This window comes from Myiozetetes cayanensis, unplaced genomic scaffold (assembly GCF_022539395.1).
Source record: "Myiozetetes cayanensis isolate MyiCay16 unplaced genomic scaffold, myiCay2020 scf18, whole genome shotgun sequence".
NCBI lineage: Eukaryota > Metazoa > Chordata > Aves > Passeriformes > Tyrannidae > Myiozetetes > Myiozetetes cayanensis.
Window position 1 is genome coordinate 15,211,674 of NW_026087389.1, and position 20,112 is coordinate 15,231,785.

At 45.6% G+C, this 20,112-nt stretch overlaps 1 protein-coding gene across 2 annotated transcripts in view; it reads left to right on the forward strand.

Moving 5' to 3' along the window:
- STAB1 (stabilin 1) overlaps positions 1 to 20,112 on the forward strand; it is a 52,475-nt gene that overhangs the window by 9,126 nt on the left and 23,237 nt on the right. For both annotated transcript variants that reach the window (XM_050313304.1, XM_050313305.1), the window contains 24 exons: positions 396 to 481; positions 1,495 to 1,564; positions 2,388 to 2,483; positions 2,938 to 3,054; positions 3,798 to 3,994; positions 4,188 to 4,321; positions 6,006 to 6,133; positions 7,046 to 7,137; positions 8,095 to 8,217; positions 9,782 to 9,928; positions 10,957 to 11,019; positions 11,235 to 11,348; positions 11,738 to 11,791; positions 12,597 to 12,677; positions 12,965 to 13,123; positions 14,089 to 14,151; positions 15,436 to 15,537; positions 16,455 to 16,541; positions 16,895 to 17,006; positions 17,493 to 17,676; positions 17,909 to 18,002; positions 18,883 to 19,041; positions 19,526 to 19,621; positions 19,992 to 20,087. In XM_050313304.1, coding sequence (XP_050169261.1) covers positions 396 to 481; positions 1,495 to 1,564; positions 2,388 to 2,483; positions 2,938 to 3,054; positions 3,798 to 3,994; positions 4,188 to 4,321; positions 6,006 to 6,133; positions 7,046 to 7,137; positions 8,095 to 8,217; positions 9,782 to 9,928; positions 10,957 to 11,019; positions 11,235 to 11,348; positions 11,738 to 11,791; positions 12,597 to 12,677; positions 12,965 to 13,123; positions 14,089 to 14,151; positions 15,436 to 15,537; positions 16,455 to 16,541; positions 16,895 to 17,006; positions 17,493 to 17,676; positions 17,909 to 18,002; positions 18,883 to 19,041; positions 19,526 to 19,621; positions 19,992 to 20,087 — 2,654 coding nt within the window. The remainder of the gene's footprint in view (positions 1 to 395; positions 482 to 1,494; positions 1,565 to 2,387; positions 2,484 to 2,937; positions 3,055 to 3,797; positions 3,995 to 4,187; positions 4,322 to 6,005; positions 6,134 to 7,045; positions 7,138 to 8,094; positions 8,218 to 9,781; positions 9,929 to 10,956; positions 11,020 to 11,234; positions 11,349 to 11,737; positions 11,792 to 12,596; positions 12,678 to 12,964; positions 13,124 to 14,088; positions 14,152 to 15,435; positions 15,538 to 16,454; positions 16,542 to 16,894; positions 17,007 to 17,492; positions 17,677 to 17,908; positions 18,003 to 18,882; positions 19,042 to 19,525; positions 19,622 to 19,991; positions 20,088 to 20,112) is intronic.

Consider the following 20,112-nt stretch of genomic DNA (forward strand, 5'->3'; position numbering starts at 1 on the left):
AAGGGAGAGCTGGAAATGCTCAGTATCTTTGCAGAGCAGGTTCCTGTCTGTCCTGAGCTTCAGAATTCCCCTCAGATGTTTGAAACTACCTCTCACTGATGCAAGCAATGGCTCAACCTTGAAAAATGCTTCAGTGCCTTTGCTGAAATTTAGTTATTTATGGCCTGTTGGGACTTTTCCTTAGACTTTTAGTAAAAGGCTTTTCTTAGCAACCCAACTGCTCCTTGGTGTCACTCCAGGCCACATCCACCAGCTCTGAGGCAGTGTTAGGTGTGCTGGGTAATTTACTGGTGAAGAGACCTTTGTACAACTGGAATACCTGGGGAAGGAGGAGATGGAAAGGTGGGTGGTGGTGGTTCAATCTAACCTTGCCTGGCCTGTCTCCTACCTGCCAGAGTGTCCAGGTGGCTCTGAAAACCCCTGCAATGGCCATGGCACATGCTTGGACGGGATGCAGCAAAATGGGACCTGCATCTGCAAGGTCAGTGCCTGATTTATTCTGAGGGTGATGTGCTTTTGTCAGAGGGGGTTGCACAGTGTCTGTGCACAGGTTCTGGATGAAGGCTGCCCATCTGCCTGGAGGGTCATCAGCAGCTTCTTTCATTCCAGCATCAGTGTCTGTGGTTCTCCTGGAGGACTGGTGTGGTCTGCAACAGCACTAAGACACTGTTGGAAAGGATATGGAGTTGGGAAGAATAAGAGGAAAGGAAAGGAAAAAAGAATTGCATGAATGTAACCCCCTAATCAGTTCAAATAATCAGGATCTGTCTCTGGCTGCAAGAAGCCATGAGACACTTGGCTCTTAATGAGGTGCACCTTTTCCAGATTTGGATGATATACTTCCCACATGGATCAGTCCTGCACCTTGGAAGGCAGAATCTCCCTCTTTCAAGAAAAGCAGGAGGGACCAGAAAGAGAATTTAGGACAGATTTTTTTTTCTTTCGAGACTTAATACAACAAAAACACAAACAATCCCTGCACGTTCGAATTGTCTAGAGCGGTGTTTCTAAGATTTCTAGTTTCAAGGATCAATGTCAGACTTGAAATTTTCTCTTATGAACTGTATGTTTTTAAAGCACCCTTAATTAATAGCTCAAATCCTACTCAAAGACACCTTATATCAATTAAAATATATGCTGAAGGACCTCAAGCCCTGTAACATCATTGTAAAAAACCCACTGGCATCAGTGAATTCCAGACTCATTTTTCAGAGGGATATCAGAAGCCAGCTGGTACATTCCTGTCTGTCTCTAATCAGGACATCATTTCCTCAGTGCCCATCAGAATTTTGCTGGTGTTTTCCACGCCCTCTGTGTGTCAGTTCACACTGTGGGCTCCTCTGCCGTGGGGGCTGGTTAGTGCTACTGGGGCACTGTGCTGCTTCACACTGCCACAGAAAATCAAAAATGGGAGAGATTTTGAACTCTAACAATGTGTGGAACAATGGAGTGATACAGAAAAATAATACCTGGCACATTTTGGGACCCTTCTAGGAGCAATACAGTGGGTTCGCCTGCCAGAACTGTGGAGATGAAAATCGTTTTGGCCCAGACTGTCAGTCAGGTAAGAACAAATAATTCAGGTGAAACCTCCACAGAAATAACTGAAAGCGAGGAAGGAGGAGGGAGAGGTTGGGTGAGGAAGGGTGCTGGAGAGGAGAGTGGCAGAGTTCGATAGCAGGCGTCTGGGTATTTTGTCTTTGTGCCCTTCTCTGCTGTCCCATTAGACAAATGATTCTCAGTCTTTCAGTCAATTCAGTCCATTTTTCCTATTGTAAATCGCTCTCTCCCCTTCTCAGGGCTATCCCAGTTTCCTCTCTCTTTTTAGCCAGTCGTTACCTACATCCCTGAAACAACCCACACTCACTGCTCAACTGTTTTTCAGACTCCTGTAGCTGCCTCACTTGTCTCTCAGCTTCTTCCCTGTTACCCTCCATAAAAAATCATTACACACAGCAATTTGCTTTTCATGTCTGGTGCTTTTGCCCAGCTCCTGGTTCCTTGTGTCCACACAGCTGACACAGCAGTGATGTTTTTGGTTGTGCTCATGTGCTGTGCACATGTGCCCCAAAAAGCTGGTCTAGATCTTGTATTTGAGATAGTTGCTCTTGCAGGGCAGTACCTTGAGCGTGCTACCTTGAGCAGTCTTCTTGAGCCCAGGACACCCAGTTTACCCTCTCAAAGCTCTGACTGCCTTGGCCAATTTTTATAAGGAGCTACTTTTGCAGTGGATTACTGGTGGGAAATCAGGGTGCCAGGTGCCAGGGCAGCTGGCCAATGTGTGCCTGGAGCCCTGTGTGTGCCTGGAGCCCTGTGTGTGCCTGGAGCCCTGTGTGTGCCTGGAGCCCTGTGCCCTGCCTGGCAGGCCTGTCTTCCTTCCCTTGCAGAGTGTGACTGTGTGCACGGGGAGTGCAGCAGCGGCGTCGCTGGCAACGGGAGCTGCACGTGCCATGGAGGCTACACAGGCCCCAGGTGTGACCAAGGTAAATACACTGGGAGCTGCAGAGGGGCTGTTAAAGTAACCTGTGCTGTGGGTGTGGGTGCCTGTGTCCCTGAAGGTGCAGGGGGGCAATGAATAGGTGGAAATGTAGAGGGAAGATGATCTGAGCATTGGAGATCTGTCTTGTCAGAGGGAAGAGTTGGGGTCTGCTCCCCACTTTGTGACAGTGGCTCAGATGTACCACCCCTTTATGCCTCTGCTCTGTCTCTGGAAACCAGCTAGAACCTTTCCTGTCCCTAAGCTTTGAGGGACCTGACTACCCAGGCAGCCAGGGATTTAGAGCTGCCTGCACTGCTCATATCCTCTGGCTTTTGTGCCAGCTTGGGGTCCTCTGGAAACCACATTTGCCTTCACATTGAGGTAATTCTGTGAGATAAGTTACATCTCCCCTCAGTGCCCTGCATGCTCAAAGGACCCCCCTTGCTGTGTGATTGCAGAGCTGCCCCTGTGCAAAGGCGTGACGTGCGAGCCCAACAGCGAGTGTGTGGTGAAGGATGGGACTGCACAGTGTGCCTGCAAGTCGGGCTACAGAAAGCTTGGGAGCACTTGCCAAGGTGAGAAACTTCTCAGTGACCCTAAATGGTCCCCTGTTTGGAAAAAATCTTGTTGCACTGGTATCTGCAGATGAGTTCTATTGTGGTGAGTACAATGCCTACATCACTGCAGAGGCTCAAGAACCTGCTTTTTAGGAAACCCTTGAAGATTAAGGGCTGTTTTTCGCTCTCCTCTCACTTGGTCATGAAAGCAAGAAGTGAATTAGAGTTGCAGGTTCCATCCAGCACTCACTTATAAGTGTGTACTAAATAACTGTGACAGCAGGGTATTGGTGAGTCTGAACCAGTTTAAATAACACAGTGTGTGATTGGCAGAGTTCTTCACTGCTTTCACATTTAAATCTGTGAATTGGTTTTCTTAGAAAAAAGTCAATAAGATGCATTTGATCAAATAACTATGGTCAGCTCTGTTTTCACTGGCTTTTTGCAGATTTTGCTGATCAAACTGCAGTTTCATATATCCTCAGATATGATGGAAATTCAGAAGTAAATCCAAGCATTCTCTGTCACTCACACTTCTGTTACTAAAGTAACATGAAAAATGTGTCATCCAAATTCCTCGGATTTAAAAACCCCAAATGTCTGCTGTCTGAAATGATTTTATTTTACTGTGAAATTTTAGAAGTTTGATAGTACAAATTCCTCCGTTCTTTCCAGGCCTTTTGCATTCTTCTGCACTGCAGCAAGTGCTGTTTTGAAAAGAGAAATTTGGTTCTACTCACCTCTCATCCCTTTAATTGCAGCTCAGGATCCTTGTTCTCCTTCTCCATGCTCCCCCTTCGCTGTATGTAAAGCTCTTGGATCACGAACATATCAATGTACCTGCAAAGAAGGATATCAAGGAGATGGGAGCATTTGCCAGCCCATAAACCCTTGTGTTGACAACAACGGAGGCTGCCCGGAAAACTCTACAATTTGTGTTTACAGACGTCCAGGAGAGGTAAGAACAACAACAAAGGTCTGCAAAATTGCCAGCTGAGAAGCTGTTCAATGGACTGATGATTGGGTTGGTCTGATCTGCTCTCCTCACTTTACACTTTGCAAAGGGAAACCAGACAGCTCTTTTCTAGGGTGACTTAGTGGGTATGAGATGATGAATGCAGCTCTATGGTCACTGTGTTGCCTTCCCTTAGGCAACTTGTGCTTGCAAGCCTGGGATGAGCAGGAGAACTCCTTCGTCCGAGTGTTCTGCGTTTCCCAACGATTGCCGGCAGTATTTCTGCGACGTGACTTCCAAGTGTGAAATTAATGCTCAGGGGAATCCTAGGTAAGCCAGTTTAAAGACTGCAAATAAAGAAGCTTCTTCTGCAGCTAGAATGGAGACTGAGTTTGGATGAGCTGAACTTTGAAACAACTGAGAGTGATCTCAGGAGTATGGGCCACAGCTGCCCCTTGAGAAGAACCTGTTTGTAACAAACCCATTGAAAGAGGAGTTTTACATCAGTCATTGTAAATTTGGGCATGTGGGTCACAAGATGCTTTAAATCTGGGGTAGCAGGATCTTCTGTGATGTGAACTGGAGGTGTAGCCTCCCAGGTTAGTGATGGTAGTAAGTTATTATGAGTTAATAATCAATTATTAAAGGGGAAATACGTGACTTCTTTGCTCACATTTGCCCACACTTGCTTCTGAAGGGTAAGTCTTTGTCTCTTCTCCCACTCAGGCCTATAAGCAGGAAATAAGGTAGAATTGCAGATAGACAGGGAAGGGAGAAACTGAGTGAAGGAACACCAGACCTCATTTAGTCCTTTGGAGCAGAACACCTAGAAGTTGACACTCCTTAGATGGGAAATATTGCCGGATATAGGATCATTTTTGCATACCTGAGGATTTTGTGTGTTATCAAGAAAAGATGGAGCTTGACTGAGAGACTGAAGAGGGTAAGAGCAAGCCCATCTCCCTGACCTTTCCTTCTCCAGTGCTGCTGAAACTATTATTATCCACCTGCTCCCTGTGTGCTCCAGACCAGGACTGAAACGCAGTGGCTTCCCTTTCTGAAGGTCTGCGGGCACAGAGCAGGACACCGTGTTCAGCACAGCCCCTGCTTTATAGATCTGTTCCCCAGCTGCTGGCACGCAGCCCTGGGAGGCTGGAGTGATGTCAGAGCCCTCCTCTGTGCCACATGTCTTTGCATGGCTGAAACAGAAAGAGCAGAGCCGACCCTTGGACAAAGCCCAAACGGGAAAAAACACAGTTATCGGCCAGGGATCTCGGGAGTCCCTGAGTAATGACCGTGGGGCCGTGTGAATCAGGGCGGAGATTTTCACATGTAGATAAGCTTTTCTGGAAAAGTCATCAGCCATCATCAACTCTCATTGAGTAGAGATGAACTGTAGATACCTGGTGTGCTCGAGCTGGCACTTCTTGCTGAAGCCACGGGGTCACATGGGAGCTGTTTGCCAGATTGCCAGATTGCCACTTAGCCTATGGGTTTTATGGATTTTTTATGCATTACCTCAAATTTTCATATGCTGTAGTGACTGGTACTGACTGAATATCAAGTTAGGAAGGTGTTGATAAATATATTGTGGATGTCTGCACCCTGAATTGTACAGCAATCCTTATGTTGGTTTTATCAGAGAAAGCATCTTCATCCTTTTGGGATAGGTCAAATTTGCTTGCTCTGCAGAATTGTGCATCTTTTTTCCTGTCACTTAGTTTAGGCAGAAGTTACTCAGCTCTTACCTGTGTCCCTGGAGGTGTTCAAGGCCAGTCTGGATGGGGCTTTGAGCAACCTGTCTAATGGAAGGTGTCCCTGCCCATGGCAGGAGGGGTTTGAACGAAATGTTCTTTAAGGTCCCTTCCAACCCAAACCATTCCATTATCCTACGATCTTAAAGCTGGGATTTGTCTTTCAAGCATAGGTACTGACATGTTGTTCTACTCACATTTGTTGAATATGTTGCAAACTGGTTTATAATGATTTGTTATGTTTCGTTCTTGTCTCTTAGCTGTGTGTGTAAAGAATGGGAGATTGGAGATGGGAGAAGCTGCTATAAAGATCTCTTGGGGGAGATAAATCAGCACAATTTGCGAGGAAGGTTTGCTAGGAAATTTAACGTCGCCAAGAAAATGTTTGGTAAGTGTTTTTGGGTTTTGTTTGGGGCATGGAACAGATGTGGGGACAAGAGTGGGTCAGAAAGGGCTACTTTCAGCATAAAAGCTCTTTCAGCATAATAGATCTGTTTCAAAATGTATGATCATAAAACACATCGCATCTCTGAACTCCTCTTACCAGTTCTGGATTGGGAATTTGGGAAACCGTTGAGTATTTTATATTTGACAGAATGAGAACCCTTTGGGTCATACCAGAGCTTAATTATGTTAGATACCTTCTCCAGCTTGTCCTCTACCAGTCTTTTATCTCCACTGCCTTGCAGGAGCACAGGGACAGGGCTAAAAGCTCAACTTAGCTTTTTTAAGTACCCTTCCTCATATCAGTGTTGCCAACACTCATGTTTTGCATATGTTTTCCATAATGATTTATGCTATGGGCAACCACACAAAGATCTCTGAGTTCCTGACTCCTGTGCAGTGGGATTTACTAAAAACCTTTGTTGATTGAGTGAAAACTGACAACTGTGGATTCATAGCAGCTTCTCAAGAAGTAGTTAACTATAAAAAATACTGATGAGACACAAAAATTAGTTGTTTCAAAGGGAAGACTTGGCCCAAGAATAAGGTGGTAAGCATGGAGGAACAAAATTATTATCAACATTCTGCAAATTTCAGCAGTGATTCAAAGTGCACCAGAGTCACCAATCCTTCAGAAATCTCCTTGGCAAGTGCTTAAAACTCATAGCAACCAAGCTGGGCTGTGATAGCAGTACCAAACAACCTCTGCTTCCTTGTAAACAAGTACTAGTTACAAGTACTAGTTACTAGACTGATAATGGGTAGGTTGACTTGTGCTGTTGGACAAGAGGAATAATTATTGCTGCAGTGAAACCATACATCAAGTAATTACTTCACACTGCCCTTCTTTTTACAGCTTCTGGTTGCTCAGCATTGCTGACTAAATACGGGCCCTTCACAGTCTTTGTGCCATCCCTTCTCCCCATTCATGATAGAATGGAATTTAATGTAAGTTTTCTGGGTTTCAGCGACTTTTTGCTGTCTTAGGATTCTTTCCTGTCTGAGCTCTGCAGCCTGTAAAAACTGATTGACAAAAGAGAGGAACTTTGGCAGGCAACATTTATAGAAACTGCCTCTTGGGAAGGGTTTTCATTGTCTGGTTAAGTAGCAGTCTCCCAGAGGATGTTACATCCCTCACATTATTTTAAAAATCTCTATCTCTTTCTCCAATACTGAGGGAGTTTGTTTGGTTTTAATGTCAGGAAGTGTGAGTCTTTCTGGCCATTCTTCACTTGTAGCTCGAACCTCCTGTGTGTGACTATTCTCAAAACATTAGGTGGCTTTTCAGTACTTGAGGGTGGTGTTTTCAGAAGGGGCTGAGTATTGCATCAAAGTATTGGCTTTTGGACCTATGGCCAGAAATGGTAATTCTGGATTCATCAAAAATACATCAATAAAGGCCCCCGAGTTATCTTGTCTACCTGTTCCCAGAAGGATCAGTTCTACCTAAATCAGTACTGACCAAGGATTGTTTTACAAAAGCACCAGTGGTGAAAAGCCCTGAGAAGAAAGGAAGAAATTAAATGCAAATTTAGCAGATTAGACCACCTACCTCATTTGGCATCAGCAAAGATTGTGTATGGAGAGCTTCAACAAATTTTATAATCTCAACCATGCAAGGATAGTTCTCAAATTGTCCAAATCCAGTAGGTTTCTGTCTGGGGGATTCCTCTAACGTTACTTGCAGGTTAATCAGTCTCCCTGTGTTTGAATGTGTACACAAACAGAAGCAAGAGTTTTGCCACAGTGCTACTCCAGTGATCCAAAGTGAAGAGGGAAGTTCCATCCTGTATACTAAGTATTTCTGTGTGTGTGTGTTAGCTGGGAAAAGGCAATGTCATGGTAAATGAAGTTTCTGAAAGAACATGTCATTTATCTTTTTAATGTGGACTTTGTTGCCCAAAGGACACCACTGCTGAGCGGTTGTGCAGAATGCACATTGTTCCTGGCCTGCACTTGATAGAAGACATGATAAAAACCAAGACTATGTGGACCTTGTCAGGACACCAGCTGACATTCACGAGCCAGGTAAAGCATCTCCTGAAGGCCTGGACTGCTGCTTTCACACAGCACAGATGGGAGCTTGAGCAGAGTTCCCTTGATGCGCTTTCCTGACCAGAAAACCTTTTCTGTCATCAGCCTGCCTGTGATCAGAACAACTCCTTTGTGGAGTCTCAAGCAAGGGACAGACCAGACACCCCAAGCAACCACATTCCCTTTCTCACAGACAACAAATTAGCCAGAACTTCACTTGTGAATGGTCTTTCTGTGGTCTGTCTGTGTATTCTGGAAAAGAGACCTTTTCCCTGCACCAGCCATTAGCAGCTACAATATCTGTGTGGCTGATATGGAATAGGCAACCAAGTCTCTCTTCAGAGTGAATGATTCCTTGGGGTTTGTGTGCTTGGACACATGCTGAATATTTTCACTTCTAGTTTCTCTTTTCCTCTCTTTCTATTTTATTTTTCTTAGTCTTTCTATCAAAGATTTTTCATCATCCTGTTCTGATACGAAAGGCTCTTTTTTTCCCCTTTTCCAGTTGACTCATGTTTTCCAGTCTCCACAGATCCCTCTGCATCCTGCAGCTTTCCTGCATGCATGCTCACAGGTGGCCAAGGGAGAGAGCCCTGCTTCCTCTCTGAGGATCCAGCCTTGGCCTTGAGGTCTAGGTCATAGTGCATGTGCCCTGCATGCATTAAAAGGACAAAGCACTATTTGGAGCCAGGGAATCCGAGCTGAGCTTGTCAATGCTCCTTTTAAAATTCTTTCCTGTTGGCTTACTCGGGACTCTTTTGATCTGGATAAGTCTGCCCTCCCCTTCCTGTGTTTCAGCCAGAATCCTCAGTGATGTGAGCTGAAGTTTAGGGCAGGGAGGAGCAATTCAAAGAACTGCCTGTGGTGAAATGAGAAGCACAGGGAAGCTGTGCTTCCCTGAACTGGGATAGTGGCTGCAGCACCAACACTTGGATGTTTAGTTTATAGATTACCCTTGAACCCTTTCACACACCCAGATTCAGTGCATGGCTGTGTGCAAGGGGGAAGGGCCAGATCTGTGCCTTGTACAGTGAGCCTGATGCTTTGGCTCTGTTATGAAGACTCCTTGTCAGCATCATGATTCAATAAAAATGTGCAGTCAAAGCTGTAGTTCCAGGACTGCCTCCAAATCCTGTACCCTGCTGCCCAGGGGTCACCGTGCCTCTCTTGTACTGCCTGCTTGTACTTGGCAGACGGAGGCAGCTCTTGATGGTCACAGCACCCCTTTGTGATCCAGAGCTGGGACCAAGCATTGTTCACACTCAGACTTAACTCTAGAGCTGATTGTCCCAGATGAGGTGGGGTTTTTTTGTTGGTTTTTTTTTTTTGTTTTTTTGATTTGTTTTTTTTGTACCATGACTTCTAAGAACCCTCAGGATCTAAACATTACCCCAACTCAAGTAGAGTGGGGTGTCTGTTTTACCCCTTAAATTTACTTTTCGGAGAGTAACTCTGGTTGTGCCTTCACCTTGCTGACCCATAGGCAGAGAGCACTGATTTATAGATCTGTCATGATAACAGAGATACACCACAAGAAAATAACCTTTTATTTATCCAGACATACATCAAATCATTTCGATATCAAGACCTGCCGGGGGAACTGTACAATGTTCTGCAGTCAAACCTGCCAGCAGCCAATGGCATCATGCATGTGGTTAACACCCTGAGGAAAAAACCCAGCAGTGACAACCTCAGCAACCCACAGGTATTGGTATTTCTTCTCTTTTATGGGACAGCAGAGTAAACACTTCTAAAAAAAGAGCCGTTTTCTTCATTAACCTTCCAAATCAGTGAGGCTTTTTTTAAAGGGAAAAGGCTATTTTTTTTTAATTTCAGCTCTTGATAAGACCTGTTATGCACTAGTAAAATACCACTAAAAGTAGCTAATAGCACTGCATAAGCCAGATAAAGATCTTGCAATTATGCTTTCACAGTGCTTGTATAAGTAGAGAATTCTCCTTCCATGAGTGAGATCACTCCCTTCATAGCAAATAAACTCTTTTAAAACTGTGTCTTAAATAGTATGTAACTTACAGGCTAAACATTGAAAAACATTTTTCACATAAAAATCAAATGAAGATTTTCTTTAATTGGTCTGTACTGTGTTTTGAAATTATAATCAAGAAATTGTCTTTGCTTTAAAAGTATTTAAAATGGGGACAAATAATGATTAGACTTTTGCATTCTGAGGCCATGTCTTGAGTTTAAGACACTGGGTTGGAGTTTCAGGATCAGGTTCTGCTAAATACTTTTCCCTATTAGCTGAATATGTGCTTGGACACAGCCACACTTGTGCTGTTATGGAAATGGTTTTGTCATAGCTATTGCATTGTTAAGCCTGAGCATTTTTATAGTGTTTCTGTATGGAGAAAGCAGGATCTCTTGCCTTCCTTGCAAAAAACTTACAAGAGAATTACAAAATCTCTTGGAATTGGTAGAATTTTGGTAACAGTTTGCACTTCCTTTACCCCATTGTAGTTAATCTATAAAAACAGACCGGGTAATGCTGTGGTTTTACTTTCTGTGTTCAAAAATCATCTGGAGTGTCGAGTGCCCTGAGAATGGTGTACCAATTGCTCTGGGTATTCATAGGGATTTGACTGTGCCCATCTCTTTGAGGATGATGGGTCTCCTGTAGATCTTAACCTGCAAACCACAAACTGGGCATTCCAGTGTGTGCTCAGAGCTCACTCAGCCCCAGCCATGTTTTTCCTCTCCTGTATCTTCTTGCAGAAAACCATTGGTGAGATCCTTGCTTCGATGGAGATCTTCAGTAGGTTTGAAACTATACTGGAGGTAAGCGAGTTTGTGTCTGGGGAGATGTGGTCCTGCCGCTGTACAAAGCCTGCTGCTGCCTTGGGGGGAATTTTGAATAACATTTAAACACATCTCAGTGGTTTTCAACAGCTCTGCCTCTGGTGTGTTGCTCAGTATTTCCTCTCCCTGCCTGATGGACCCATCCTCACTAACCCTTGCTCGATCCATGATGAAATCTCTCGCTGTTTTTGCAGAACTGTGGCCTGCCTGCAATCCTGGATGGACCAGGCCCTTTTACTGTATTTGTGCCCAGCAATGATGGTGTGGATAAGCTGAGAGATGGAAGGCTCATTTACCTTTTCACAGAGGTGAGAGCTCACAGTGCTGTAAGACATCCTGAGCTGACTGTGTTGCACTGGAATGTCTTTGTGCAGTGCATCTGGTCATTGCTGAAAATTCTTCTTCCTGGAGTTAACTAAACCAGGAACTTCACAGTTCCTGTACAGCTCTGGGAGAGAAGTGGATGCTGATGGAACCTGCAGTGAGAAATATGGTTAGCCAGGTTGTTTAAATCTGGTGCTTGGCTTTTCCTCACCCCAGCTTTGGTAGGGGAAGATGAAGGAAATTACTCACCAAATGAATTCACTGCTATAGACGTTGGCATTGCCAGTCACTGGTTAAAAGAAAATTTATTTGCCTCCTCTTACTTCTGAGTGTTGAAGGGGTAACTAATCCTGATGTTGTCTCCTTTCCTTAGGGCATAAATAAACTCCAGGAACTGGTGAAACATCACATCTACACTGCAGCAGCGGTAAGGGCAGCTCCCACTCCACAGAGCTGGGCTTCTTTAGAACAGCACATTATCAGCTGACTCCTTTGGCACAGAGGTCACAGTGTTGGTGACTTCAGCTGCTGCTTCTTGGACTTCCCCTGGAGGAGCAGAGATGTGATTCAGGATCTGATGAGACAAAAAGTTTACCATGAAAGTGGTTGCTAAAAGGGACAGCTGTGCTGTCCATCAAGAGACTCTCAGGTTTTCTGGAGTAGTGGTGCTCCTTAGTTGGGTGGCCTTTACAACAAAAACACTGTCCAGCAGATTTTGCTGCAGGACACAGAAATAGTTGTCTTGGTTCTCAGAACTTCTCTTTTCTCAAATCATTAAGTTTCTCAGTACAGAAGCTGCAGTTTACTCTTTTTTTCTGCCTTTAGGCTTATTTATTCTGTCAAAATATGTTCTCTATTATGTTTCTGGCTGCACTTTCATTGTTTATTGGATATGGCCTGGAAAATCCCCTTATTGGTCTGACCCTACTTGCAGCTGTATTAGTAAGAGACTGTTAGTGAGATTTACTTCAGCTGTTCTGGACCCTTACACAAAGAATGAAAACCAAGGCAGCTGCCACCAGCACTGCTGTGTTTCTGGTACTGCAAACAATTCACACAAAGTCCTGGATGTCCCTCTGACCTATTGTTTGTTTTTAAGTTATTTCATAAAATGTAAATGTTAAGTCCCCTGAGAAGCTTTTCCAGTGGCAGGAATCATGGAAGGATTCTGTAAGCTGCACTGAAAGGACCCTGCTTTTTCCTGGTACCATTCCCTTGTGTTTTTATTTTAGGTGACCGTAGATAAACTGATGATGGTGCCACAAATTGTTACTATGGCTAACCAGATACTTACCATCAACATCAGTACAGATGTAAGTGTGAATCGAAACCCTTTTGGGCAAACCCTGCTGTGCTAGGAGAAAGTCTGGATGTGTTCTGAACAAGTGGTTTCAGCCCATCTCTGCTTCCTCCTCTGCTTAAAAAACTCGAATTAAAGGAGGTCATTGAATTAGTTTGCTTCTTCTCATCCAATCTGTGACTCCACTAAGAGGCTTAACCATTTGTGTGGTTGCCCTTGATGCTGTGAACCATCTGTTTCCTGCGTTGCCTTTATGTAGCTGATGCTGCCTAATGGGCTAAAACTGTGTTTCTGCACCAGGGAAGAATTCTGATGGATGAATCAGGGATCCCCTTAAACATGCGAGACATTGTGGCATCAAATGGTATCATTCATACCTTGGATGGCATCTTCATCCCCCCCTCGATAATTCCCATTTTGCCTCACAGATGCAATGAGGAGCAACATAAAATTGTGACGGTGAGTCAGGTTGTCCCATTCTCACACTGGTGCTCACTGTGGACCCCACACTCACATGGAGGGACAAAGGCAGGCTGTGTACATTGCATTTGGGAAATGTACTCCCTCTGAGGGGGAATTCTGAATAACATTTAAACACATCTCTGTGGTTTTCAATAGCTCTGCCTCTAGTGTGTTGCTTAGTGTTTCCTCTCCCTTCCTGATGGTCCCCCCCCCTCACTAATCCTTGCTCGATCCATGATGAGAACTTTGGCACTATCAGCACCATCAGTGGTCCTTCTGCTCACACTTGGCACTGCTTTCCTGGTAATCAGCATGTTCCCTGTAGGCTGTTGTTCTTTCCGTGCACCCACCTTTGATTCCTGAGTATATTTGCCTTTTCATAAGGCTTTATGTGATCTTCTTCACACTAGGGTTGCTAACTCAGCTGACAGTGCTTTGTTCCCACCTCTGTCAGCACTGGTGTCCTGCAGCCTGGACAGGAAGCACACATGCAGTAGCAGGAGCTACAAATGCTGTGTGATACCATTACATGAATAGCTCCATATACCTCATTTGAGGTGCTTGCCCCCCAGTTTGATCCTGAAGAAAGAAGATGAGTCTCTGAATAGGCAAGGGGTTTGGAGAGACACAGTTAAGGGGCCAAAGGTTTCACATAATTTCCTGATTCAGTGACTCTTGTATGGGTGCCCAAAGTGTTTTCCAGCCCAGTGTCCACAGGCTGACAGACTCCCAGGGTGGAGACAGACCCCATCTGGCAGATATGTGCAAGCATCCCCTCGAGACAAAGGAGTCATTTTATTAAAGTAATAAACTTAACTCATTTCAGAGTGTGGAAACTCCCTCCTAGGAATGTTTCAGGTGCATGTTTTGGATATAAACTGTGAGGGGAAGCTCTGTAGCATTCTTAGTGTGTAGCTAAGCATGGGTTTCTTTGAGATTGATTTTTTGCCTCTTCTTAATAGGGCTCTTGTGTGGATTGTGAGGCCCTCAACACCAGCATTTGCCCACCTGGCAGCAAGGAAATGGTAAGTATTTGTGATTTTGGTAATTTCTTCTTTGCATGATGACATATAGACACAATGACAGTTTCTAGCCCAAGCCACGTTCAAATAGAGAGCAGGAAAGGCAACCAGCAGAGAGGCTTGTTAGAGGGGATGTACTCTGCATGTATCCATGCTCTGTGAGCCCAGTCTGTCACCTACTCACTGCTCTGTGGTCTTTCTTATGCTGCAGTCTGTGTGCTGAATCAGTGCAGAGCACGGTGAGAAAATCTGGGCTCAGTGAATTTGTCGACTTCCAGTTTTTAGCACTTTTGCTCTGCCTCAGGCAGAGCTTTCCAGCTCATGTGCAGAATCTGCCAACTGCTCCAGAGTCCCAGAACCAAGCCTGATCCCACTGGTACCATCCAGTACTCTACCACTGCCTATATCACAGCCAGAGAGTTACAACAAACTTTCTGCATAGCAGAGGGTGAGAAACAATTTGTTCTTGGCCTGTGCTCCCTATTGGTTCAGAGATGAGCAGAACTAGCTTTCTGTTTTGTTTTGGTTTGGGGTTTTTTTGTGAAAGCCAGAGAGGTATTCACAACTGTTAACTGTTGGGTGTCTTCTGAGAGATCTGACTTTCAGGAGAACTTGTTAATGCAGTCTCATCATGAATGCCTGGAGTAGAGCTCTGCAAAATCACTACTTGCTCATTTTCCTCCCTGACTGAGGCAGGTGAAGCCTGGGGAATCATCTGGGGCCCAGTTCTGCCCATGTCTAATTCCATGACAGGCCACTGTTGTTCCAAAATTATTTGCAGCCCTTTCCCCTCTTTCTCTTATTGTCTCTGTCTCACTTCCCTCTCTCTTAGTCTCACCTTCACTTGTTTTTCCTCCCTCTCAAACTCTCATTTTCTCTCTCCCTCCCCCTCTGCCCCATTCTCCCTCCCTTCTGCCTTCTCCCCTCTCATATCTCTTTCCTCCCCTCTTTCTTAACCTTTGTTTCCTCCCCTTGCCCTTTTGTCCCCCTTGTATCCTCTCCTTCCCTTCCTTCCCCACTCTCCCTACCCTCTCCCCCTGCTCTTGCTCTCTCCCCTATCATAGGTACTATTATTGTAACTAAAGGGCAGCACCTCAGCTCAGGCACTGCTGGGAACCAGAGGAGACCACCGTGGCTTCGTTCTTTCTGGGGCTGCCATAACTGTGTCTTGTTCACCTTGGCTCCCCAGTGAACTTCCTCAGCTCAGAGATGAGGTGCAGTTGCTCTCTGCAGCGGAAAGAGCGAAGGGGAAGGTGACAGCGCTGATGACTTGTTTTGTTTGTACAGGAATCAACGCTCTTCCCAAAAGAATGTGTCTACATCCATGACCCACAAGGGCTGAATGTCCTGAAGAAGGGGTGCGCCAGGTACTGCAATCAAACCATCACGGTGAGTGTGATGGAAACCACGTTCCCTCTGACAGGGGCTCAGCTCTGCTCCTCCTCATCCATCAAGGAGAGCTCTGACTCCTTGAGCTGAGAGGGTTGGGTGGGATCTAAAAGAAAGCTGTCCCCAGGACCGTCACATGAAGGAGCTACCTGCTTTTTCTTTGCCAGAGAGAACACAGGGTACCCACCTGCTGCAGATGTTAAAAAGCAGTTCAGTTCAACCTGAGTGCAATAAATAAATAAAATAAAGCACCCCCGGTTGTGACCAGCCGAGCTGCAGGAAGCCATGAGGCAAATGGTGCAGAGTTAACTGGGGTGTCCCATCTTCAGCATTTCTCCCAAAAGAAAACTGAGCACAGGGAAAGTGCTGTAAGCTGTGAAGTGATTGCATCCTGTTTATGAACCATTGTCGGGTGGTTCAGTAAAGTCGCTCTTCGCAAATTTATGGACCTCATGTTTGTCTGCAACTCCTGAGCTCTCACAGTGCCAATTGCAGGGAATGATTCTGGGGTGTCTCATGGAATACTGCTGTTTGTCTTGTAGTTGTTCTTCCATTAGTGAGTCATGACAAGGCCAGCGATCCAGGACTGCTGCATCCTCCAAAGGAATGCATCCTGGGCAAGGATAAAGAGGGACTGAGTGGGCCAGCACTGTTAAAGAATTAAAAGCTCATAGAAAACACAGACCTGAATTGTTAGAGTCAGAGAGAGAGTGCAGAAAATAGTGGTTTGTTCTGAGAGAACAGTCTGTGAGCAGAAAGCAGGGTATTGTTGAAGTGCAGGAGGTCCTAGAAACCAAAGGTGGCAGTCCATTCCAGTCCATGGCAGAGATGAGGATTTCAGAACTACGAGCACAGGATGGCTCCAGGCAATGCCCATTTAGTCATATCATACCTTACCAATTTTGCTTTTGTTTCAGAAAGCTGGATGCTGCAAAGGATTCTTTGGTCCAGACTGCATGCCGTGCCCAGGGGGATTCACCAGTCCGTGCTATGGCCGGGGAAATGTAAGTGTGAAGGATCTTGCTGCCTTGCAATGAGCAGTTCCATCAGTGTGGTTTGAGGATGTAGTTGTAGGTAAAGTACAATTCAGAGTTTGTGGTCCAGGGCTGAGCCTGCAGTGGTGGAAGGAAACTGGCACACACTCAGTGGGTTTTCATTCTTGAGCTCTATTGTGAATCAGGTCATGGCTGTTGGGGACAGCTCTGGCTATGTGGGATTTTGCATTGCTACCACAACTCTTCAAAGTCCTGTTTGTTACTGCAAGCATCAAAGTGCCTTTGATGGATATCAATCTCTTGGCTTTGCCTTTGTTCCCTGAGTTTCAATCATTTTGGTTTCATTTTTGTTCTCCTTCCAGTGCAGCGATGGCATTCAGGGGAATGGCAACTGTCAGTGCTTTGAGGGTTTCAAAGGAACAGCCTGTCACATCTGTGCAAACCCAAACAAGCACGGCGAGAACTGCGATGAAGGTTGGTGACTGATGGAGAAACCAGAGGAGAATGTAGGACAAGGATATAGTGCAGGTTCATCTATCCTGGATTCCCTTCTGGCAAGACCAGTGTCATGAAAGAAGTGATAGAAGTGTCATCATGACTGTCCCTTCAAACAATAGTGGAGGAAACCTGTTTGATATGACAGTGATGATGGGGGTTTAGAAACATCAACCAAATTTGGGTATGGGATTTGATTTAGATCTCTCCCAAACAAAAGACAGTTGACAATGACCTTGAGCTTGATAGCCTAAATTTGAGCCTGTCCTTATAGCCTATAAAAACATGGATCCAGGATCTGTGACCTGGCCAGGTTTTGAATTATAATGGATGTCTCTCATCAAATGTCCCTCTGTCAAAAACAAAGGGGATGATAACTGAGGTTGGGAAGGAAAGTTGAGAGTCTACACTGTGGTAGATATTGGACTTTTTGCACTTACTAATCTTACTCCATGTGCTTGACAGACTGTGGCTGTGTCCATGGTGTCTGTGACAACAGGCCTGGCAGTGGTGGTGTGTGTCAGTCCTGGTCCTGTAAGGAGGGATATACCGGGAAATTCTGTGACAGGACATCCAAGAACTGTGGCCCGAGCGGGCTGTCCCAGTACTGCCACCAGAACGCTGTCTGCAGCCTCAACGACACAGCCAGGTCAGTCTGTGTGGCAGCACTCTGAGGGGCACTCTGTCACTGTGCAGGCACTCGTGGCTCTGTGTGTGTGTCTGTGTACCCGTCTCACAGGACTGTTTGAGCAACTCAGCCAACCTGCTAGAAACCAAGTCAGGCTCTTCCTTGCCTGAGGGGCTCGTTCTGCCTTTGTGCTCTCTGCTGGCTTTCAGAGGGACTGCTCCACCTGTGTCCCTTTTGTGCTTATACTTTTAAGGTGCATCTGCATGGATGGATACGAAGGTGATGGGTTTTCCTGCCAGCCCATCGACCTGTGCAGTCAGCCAGAACGGGGAGGTTGTTCACAGAATGTAAGTGGAGTCAGACTGTGAAGCATGGAGAAGCAGCTCCTGTCAATCAGAGCAGGGATCCAGGACTCCTGGGACTGTTACAGGCTTTCTGTGCTAAACTTCCCTATCTGTAAGATCAGGTGGAATAGCAGGTGCCTTGACAGAGTCATTGCAAAGATGTCAGTCATTTTGTGCCAAAATGTGACACTCCAAGGAGAGTTTGGATGGCTTGCACCAGATATTTTGGCAGCTATGGAAATTAGCTGTACAGATAATTTTTGGTTTGCACTGATATTTCCCTCAAGCTCTTCTAACATGTGTTAACTTCTCTGTTGTGGTGTTTAGGCTGTAGCTTAACTGTGAGCTCCTACTCATATTTCCAGTAACCATCAACACTACATTATTATCCACAGTAAAAAACATGGTGCTTTATGATGACAATTACTGCCAAATGGTCAGACCTCATCATAAATTAGACCCCTCAGCAGGAGGAAGACACTGGGGCATGTAGAAGGAAATAGGATGTACCACTGGTACAAAGTAGGTCTTCCCTGAGAGAGATCTGCTCTCCATCATTAATTTCATCCCACATCAGGCAGGAGATTGTGGTCCTCCTCTTCAGGAAATACTTTTTCTGTAATGGAAGAGCTTTACAGGATGATAATGAATGCCCTATGCACTAGTGTCTGCATCTCTTAAAACACAAAATGTTTCCAGAATCACTTTACTGTGAAGTTTTCTATCACCTTTGTGGAGAAGATGCTTCCATCCCTAGTGCTGGAACCAGTGTTGGTCATTCAGAAATTCTCCACGGTGCAATGAAGGAGATTTGTTGCTGTATTTTCACTGCACTCTCTCCTTTCTGCTGAGTGTAATTCTTTCTCTCTCCCCTCTCCTGAAGGCCCTGTGCACCAGTACAGGCCCTGGCACTGCCACCTGCCAGTGCAACGTGGGCTGGACCGGGGATGGGAAGGTGTGTGTGGCCATAGACAACTGCATGCTGGAGAGCAGAGGGAACTGCCACCTCAATGCTGACTGCGTCTACATCGGCCCCGGACAGGTATGAGCAAAGCTGGGCTGCCTGATGGTGACCTAACATTTCCCACTGAACAAGGGGAGTGTTGGACAACATGCTGAAAATAGGTACCAAGTCTTTAGCAGATTTTAGTGAGGTGAGATGTGCAAGAGGTCTCCTAGCTATTGTGAAAGCAGGAGGCTTTGAAATTAACTCCTTTCCTCTTTCTGCCTTTCACAAAATCTGTCACTGCCTGAAAAATTGGAAATAAAGGTGGAAACCCTCATCTCCGAGTGACCCCCACAGCCAAGCAGTGCAAGGGATCAATGCACTTGAGTAACCAGGCAGTGTGTGTGCTGTGAGAGAGGATGATGCTCTGCTAAGGAAATACCTCCACATTTCCAGGTCTAAAGGGACTAGGAGGAAAATTTAGGAAAATAAATTAAGTTTTGCTGCCATGGACCTTTTTTGACTAAAAAATGAGGACGCTCTGATAGGTCTATAAAACTGAAATGTCTCTTTCTTGCAGAGCAAGTGTGTCTGCAAGAGGGGCTATGCTGGGGATGGGCACAGCTGTGATGCAATCAACCCCTGCCTCATGGACAACGGTGGCTGCCACGACTTGGTGAGTGGCCCAAGAGCTGTCCTGGGGCTGGCATGGCAAGGGGGGTTCATCTGCTCCCTGACAGAGGATTTGCAGCCATGGCATTGAGAGAATTGCAAGGTTCTATGTTATGTCACCTTACTGGCATGCCACCAAGGTGCTGTGAAGGTGGATCCTCCGATTTTTTTGTGAGTTCACACAACCAAAGATATCACACAGGCTTAGCAGCATGAGGTGCACATTCAGTGCCACCATGCAGACACCAGGAGGAAGGTGCCTGTGTGTGCTGCTCTAGCCCAGGCTGCGGAAGGCCAGAATTCAGTTCTGAGATCAGGATAACACTGCACCACCTGTGTTTGCTTTCTAATTCCCCATTTCCCTGTATTTCCAGGCTACATGTGTGCCCCTTGGTGGAGGAGAGAGATCCTGTGTTTGCTCTGAAGGCTACATGGGGGATGGCATGACGTGCTACGGGGACATTCTAAAAGTGAGTGACAAGCAAATGTCTGAGA